Source organism: Chiloscyllium plagiosum, chromosome 8, assembly GCF_004010195.1.
Source record: "Chiloscyllium plagiosum isolate BGI_BamShark_2017 chromosome 8, ASM401019v2, whole genome shotgun sequence".
Taxonomy (NCBI): domain Eukaryota; kingdom Metazoa; phylum Chordata; class Chondrichthyes; order Orectolobiformes; family Hemiscylliidae; genus Chiloscyllium; species Chiloscyllium plagiosum.
In genome coordinates, this window is record NC_057717.1 from 87,769,937 (window position 1) to 87,776,455 (window position 6,519).

The 6,519-nt window shown below is 51.5% G+C and overlaps 1 protein-coding gene across 1 annotated transcript in view; it reads right to left on the reverse strand.

Annotated features, from left to right (window-relative positions):
- LOC122552160 (serine/threonine-protein kinase N2-like) overlaps window positions 1-731 on the reverse strand; it is a 122,039-nt gene extending 121,308 nt beyond the window's left edge. The window contains exon 1 of the mRNA XM_043694680.1: window positions 635-731. Coding sequence (XP_043550615.1) covers window positions 635-655 — 21 coding nt within the window. The 5' untranslated portion in view covers window positions 656-731. The remainder of the gene's footprint in view (window positions 1-634) is intronic.
- Window positions 732-6,519: the final 5,788 nt, after the last annotated feature.

Genomic DNA, 6,519 nt, shown 5'->3' on the forward strand with positions numbered 1-6,519 from the left:
CACCCTGGGGGAGGTGGTGTGTGATGTCCCCACCCTGGGGGAGGTGGTGTGTGCTGTCCCCTCCCTGGGGGGGGGGTGATGTCCCCTCCGGGGGAGGTGGTGTGTGATGTCCCCACCCTGGGGGGGTGGTGTGTGATGTCCCCTCCCTGGGGGGGGGTGATGTCCCCTCCGGGGGAGGTGGTGTGTGATGTCCCCACCCTGGGGGGGTGGTGTGTGATGTCCCCTCCCTGGGGGGGGGTGATGTCCCCTCCGGGGGAGGTGGTGTGTGATGTCCCCTCCCGGGGGGTGATGTCCCCTCCCTGGGGGGGTGGTGTGTGATGCCCCCCCCCCGGGGACCTGCTCTTCCAGATCCACACGCCCCCCCGTGGACAAGAATGGTGATGACCGGCGTGGCACTGATTGGTTACCGCTGCCGCCTGCCTCTCACTGATTGGTGCGGCCAGCTGTCAGTCATGCTGTTCCCCGCCTCCTCCCACCCGGGGCGGTGTCGCTGGGTCTGAAGGACCGGCGCTGGCGCTGGCGCTGACCCGGCCTCGGCCCCCGACCCCGACCCGCCGGCCCAGGGGGACAGCCGCCTATCCGGAGGTAACCTGTGATCACTCACACATCGGCCGGCTCTGTCCCCGGTTCCTACCTGCACGGCCTCCCCGGCCATGGCGGCTCGGTTCCCCGCCGACTCCGCTCTCAAAGACTTTCCGCTCTGTCACCGGCACCTCTGCGCATGCTCGCACCGTCACCCCGCCCACGTCTGACCTCACACTCACCGCCCGCCCCTCACGTCATTGGCCCCGCCCACGTCTGACCTCACACTCACCGCCCGCTCGTCACCTCGTTGGCCCCGCCTACGTCTGACCTCACAATCACAACCCGCCTATAACGTCATTGGCCCCGCCCACGTCTGAAATCGTGATCATCGCCCGCACATACGTCACTGGCCCCGCCCATCATCCCTTAAGTTCCCGCAGAGGCCGGTGAACAGGGAGTGGCTCAGTGGTTAGCGCTGCTGCCTCACAGCGCTAGGGTCCTGGGTTCGAGTCCAGCCTCGGGTGATCGTCCTAGTCTCCCCCTTCTTCCATGGTGTTCAGGGATATGTCGGTTAGGTACGATACCCTTCGTAGGGTTGGGGAACCCCAGGGCATCAATGTGGACTTCACCAGTTTCCTCATTTCCCTTTCCCCCAGTTCCAAACTTGCAGCTCAGCACTGTCCCCATGACCTGCTTATCTTTCTGACCACTCACCTATTGCACTCTATGCTACTTTCTCCCACTCCCCCACCCCATTTATCTCTCCACCCTTCAGGCACTTTTTTATCTTAGTGGACTTGTTTGGCCAAAGGGCTCCACACAGTCACCTGAGGCTGGAATCAAACCCGGGTCCCTGGCGCTGCGAGGCACCGTGCTGCCATATATGTGACTTGAACAGTCACTGTTTGTGGCACCCTGCATCACAAACCAGCTGTTCAGCCAACTGAGCTAACTAACACCCCACATGTGCAGAGGTGCCAGTGACAGAGCAGAAAGCCTTTGAGATAACAGCAGCAGTCCCATTCTCATCACAATGCAAGTCCAGTGAGAAGGATAATGTTAATGTTCACACTGCTTACTCTCCACAGATGCTCTCAGACCTTCAGAGTTTCTCCAGCAATTTCTGTTTTTGTTTCAGATCTCCAGCATCTGCAGTTAACTTTTATTTTTTGTCCAGTGAACAGAAGCAGAAGCGTAATAGTCCCATTCCCAACCAGTTCCAGTCAGAGGGAGTCAGAAAATGTGCCAATCCCTTTCCTAATTGTCTGAAAAACAACCCTCCACCACCATCACCCTCTGTCATCTACCTTTGAGCATGTTCTGTATCCAAATGGCTAGTTCTCCCTGTATCCCATGAGATCTAACACTGGGGTGGGGGAGTCCAAACCTAGAGGGCATAGGTTTAGGGTGAGAGGGGAAAGATATAAAAGAGATCTAAGGGGTAACTTTTTCACACAGAGGATGGTACGTGTATGGAATGAGCTGCCAGAGGATGTGGTGGAGGCTGGTACAATTCCAACATTTAAGAGGCATTTGGATGGGTATATGAATAGGAAGGGTTTGGAGGGATATGGGCCGGGTGCTGGCAGGTGGGACTAGATTGGGTTGGGATATCTGGTCAGCATGGAAGAGTTGGACCGAAGGGTCTGTTTCCATGCTGTACATCTCTATGACTCTAATTCAATCTAGCTCCACAGAGAGGGAGTCAGAAATATAGAAAACCCAATGCAGAGAGGGAGCTAGAATGGGCATTGTTACCAATACTATACCAAGGCGAAGGTGAAGACTGCAGATGCTGGAGATCAGAGTTGGAAATGCTCTATCAACCCAATTTCAAGGACCAGAATACAGACAGCAGCATTTTGAAACAACCCATTCCAAATCCAATTTCCATTTCGAGACCCAGCAGCATGGAGCCAAAAACACATGCAATCCTCAACTCCAGCTCCAGGGAGAAGAGATAGAACCAGAATTATTTCCAAATTGGACCCAACTTCAAGGACCACAATTTCCCTAGCCACATAATCTACAATGCCCTCCAGCGCATCTCCTCCACTTCCCGCACCTCCGCCCTTGAACCCCACCCTCCAATTACAACAAGATAGAACCCCCCCCCCTGGTGCTCACCTTCCACCTCACCAATCTCCAGATACAGCGCATTATCCTCTGCCATTTCTGCCACCTACGACCAGACCTCACCAACAGAATATATTTCCTTCCCCACCCCAATCAGCATTCCACAGAGACCATTCCCTCCACGACTTCCTTATTAGGTGCACACCCCCCACTAGTCCACCCACCACACCCAGCACCTTCCCTGCCACCGCAAGAAGTGTAAAACCTGTGCCAACACCTCCCCCCTCCCCACCTCCATCCAAGACCCAAAGGATCCTTCACCATCCAACAGAGATTTATCTGCACTTCCAAACATCTCATCTACTGTGTTCATTGCTCTCAATGTGATCTCTTCTACATTGGCAAGAGAGGATGCCAACTCTTGGAAAATTCCAGAGAACATCTCTGGGACACACGCACCCCATAACCCCACTGCCCTGTGGCTGACCACTTCAACTCCTCCTCCCACTCCACCAAGGACATGCAAGTCCTGGATCTCCTCCACCTCTAGATTCTAGCCACCCGACACCTGGAGGAAGAACGCCTCATCTTCTTCACCCCCCAACTGCAACTACTGATCGCCTTCCCAGTTAACGTCCCCCCCACTCCCACCCTCCTATTTATCTCTCAGCCCCTTCCCCCTCCACACTCCTGATGAAAAGCTTATGCCTGAAATATCAACTCTCCTGCTCCTCGGATGCTGCCTGATCTGTGCTTTTCCAGCGCCACACTTTTCCAGTTACTTAAAGGGCCGGTGGACATGCACATCAAGGGACCTCTGATTCTTGGTCTTTCTCAGAGTCTTATCATAGAACATAGAACAGTACAGGCCCTTCAGCCCTCGATATTATGCCGATCTTCTATCCTATTCTAAGATCAGACTAACCCACATACCCTTTGCTTTACTGTCATCCATGTGCCCATCCAAGAGTCACTTAAATGTCCCTAATGTCTCCAACTCTACTACCACTGTTGGCAGTGTATTCCACGCACCCACCACTCTCTGTGTAAAGAACCTACCTCTGACATCACCCTTAAACTTCCTCTTAAAATTATGTTCCCTCATGATAGCCATTCCCACCCTGGGGAAAAGTCTCTGGCCATCCACTCCATTTATGCCTCATCATTTTTACACCCCTATCAAGTCACCTCTCATCCTTCTTCGCTCCAATGAGAAAAGCCCTAGCTCCCTCAACCTTTCTTCATAAGACATATCCTCCAGTCCAGGCAACATCCTGGGAAATCTCCTCTGAACTCTCAGTAAAGCTTCCACATCCTTCCTATAATGAGGCAACCAGAACTGAACACAATATTCCAAGTGTGGTCTAACCAAGGCTCTATAGAGCTGCAGCATAACCACGCGGCTCTTAAACTCAATTCCCCTGCTAATGAAAGTCAGCACTCAATATGCCTTTTTGACAATCCCATCAGCCTAGGTGGCAACTTTGAGGAATCTATGAACATGGACCCCAAGATCCCTCTGTTCCTCCACATTGCCAAGAATCCTGCCTTTAACCCTGTATTCTGCATTCAAATTTGACCTTTGAAAAGTGAATGACTTCACATTTTTCCAGACTGACCTCCATCTGTCACTTATCAGCCCAGCTCCACGTCCCGTCAATGTCCCGTTGCAACCTGCAACAGCCCTCCACACTATTCACCACTCACCAACATTCATGCCATCGGTGAACTTACTAACCCACCCTTCCACTTACTCATCCAAGTAATTTATAAAAATTACAAACAGTAGAGGTCCCAGAACAGATCCTTGCAGAACACCGAACTCCAGGCTGAATACTTTCCATCTATTACCACCCTTTGTCTTCTATGGGCCAGCCAATTCTGTATTCAGACACGCTTCCCTGTATCCCACGCCTCCTTACTTTCCGATATTTTGAGCCTACCATGGGAAACATTATCAAAGGCCTTGCTGAAATCCATGTACACCACATCCACTGCTCAACCTTCATCGACGTGTTTTGTCACATCCTCAAAGAATTCAATCAAATTTGTGAGGCATGACCTGCCTGTCTCAAAGCCATGCTGACTATCTCCAACCAAACTATGGTTTTCCAAATCATCATAATTCCTGTCTCTCAGAATCCTCTCCAATACTTTGCCCACTGCTGACAAAAGACTGACTGGTCTGTAATTCCCAGGGTTATCCCTATTCCCTTTCTTGAACAAGGGAATAATATTTGCCATCCACCAATCATTGGCACTATTTCAGTGGACAGTGAGGACACAAAGATCATCACCAAAGACGCCAGCAAATCTTTTCTCTCGTTTCCTGAAGTAAGCTTGGGTATATCCCATCTTGGGTATATCCCAACTTGGGTATATCCCATTTTGGGTATATCCCATCTGGCCCAGGGGATTTATCTATCCTTATGTTTTCCAAAGTTTTCAGCACATCCTCTTCCCAACATTAACTCACTGGCCTGTTGCAGCCTGTGTGTTCTCTTTGTTTTATTTTGAGAAAGGACTATGCTGATTTTGCGGCAGGGCTTAGCTCTCGTACTCTGGTTTTTAGTGTCTGCACTTCGGTTTTTTTTGCACTTTTTTTTCACTTTTTGGTGTTTTGGATTGAGCCCTTGTGAGTCAACATCACCTTTCCGGATGAACTGTTCCTCTGTGAATGCGGCTGGGCCTCTGTGGGTGGACCAGGCCTCTGTAGAGACTGAACACCTATGTGTGTGCTGGGAGGTAAGCATTTGCTGCCTTCAGGAATGGACTGAGCCCCTGTGAGTGAACTGCATGCTTACAATGAACTGTATCCCTGTGTGGATAGTCAATCCTGGACCATCCTCTGTGGATGGACCAGGCTTCTGTAGAGAGTGAATATCTGTGTATATGCTATGGGGTGTGCATTTACTCCCTTCAGGAGTGGACTTCGAATGACGGAGTGGACTCTGCCTTTGGGTGTGGACTTCATTTCTGATAATGGACCCTGCAAACTGGAGTGTACTCTGTTTTTGGAATGGAGTCTGCTTTTCTACTTGTTGGGTTTATCACGTCCACTGTGTCGTGTGTATCCCTAGGTCTGGCAGGCCTGACTGTGAGCTGGGAGGCTCATAGGTCATCCCAAAAGCTGTCACCCCAAGAACCGGAAGGCTGCCCTGAGAGCGAGAAGGTGGGCCGGCCATCCTGAGCGTTGTTGCCACGAGGAAGGAGCAGGTTGGGTTGTCCTAGAAGTGGCGGGAAGGTGGGTCAGGCCAGTCCACGGGCTGGATGGTGCGTCAGGGTGGGCGCAAGCCAGAAGGTATGTCAGGGCAGAGCGAGAGCCGAAAGGTGGGTCGGCCATCCTCAGCACTGTCATCCCGGGGAGGTACTGGGGCGGGCTGACCTAGAGGTGGCTGAAAGGTGCAGAACGGTGGTCAGGGAAGCTGAAGGTGGGTAGGGGTGGGAGGGGTGGGTGGTTTGCTGGCTTGCCGGGGTGTCTGTGTTCTATGCACTGTTTTACTGTTCACATTTTCAGACTGTTGTGTATGGGTTTGCTTTAAAGTTTCCGTTTGAGGTTCTTCCTCATTTTCCTGTGAACTGGTTTGGCTTTGCTGCCCCTTTCCCCTGTAAATTGCTGGTTCTTGTAAACTGCTTATTGTTTATTGTTAACTGTTTGTTTGTATTTTGTACGGTTTGATGAAATTTTAAAAATATAAACGGGGATTTAAGAGAAGGGCACTGCTTGTCTCTGGGCACTCGGGAGATTTTCCTTGCTGGGGGTAGGATATGCACTCGTTTCTTCACTGTGTCCTACACCTACGTGCACATGACATGGGTGCTGGGGAGAAATACGCACTGCCGCTGTTTGGCAAGAATGGAGAATCTCCTCAATTCAGGGCACTGACTCAGAGCTGGCTGGCCACAGCTAGAGTAGAT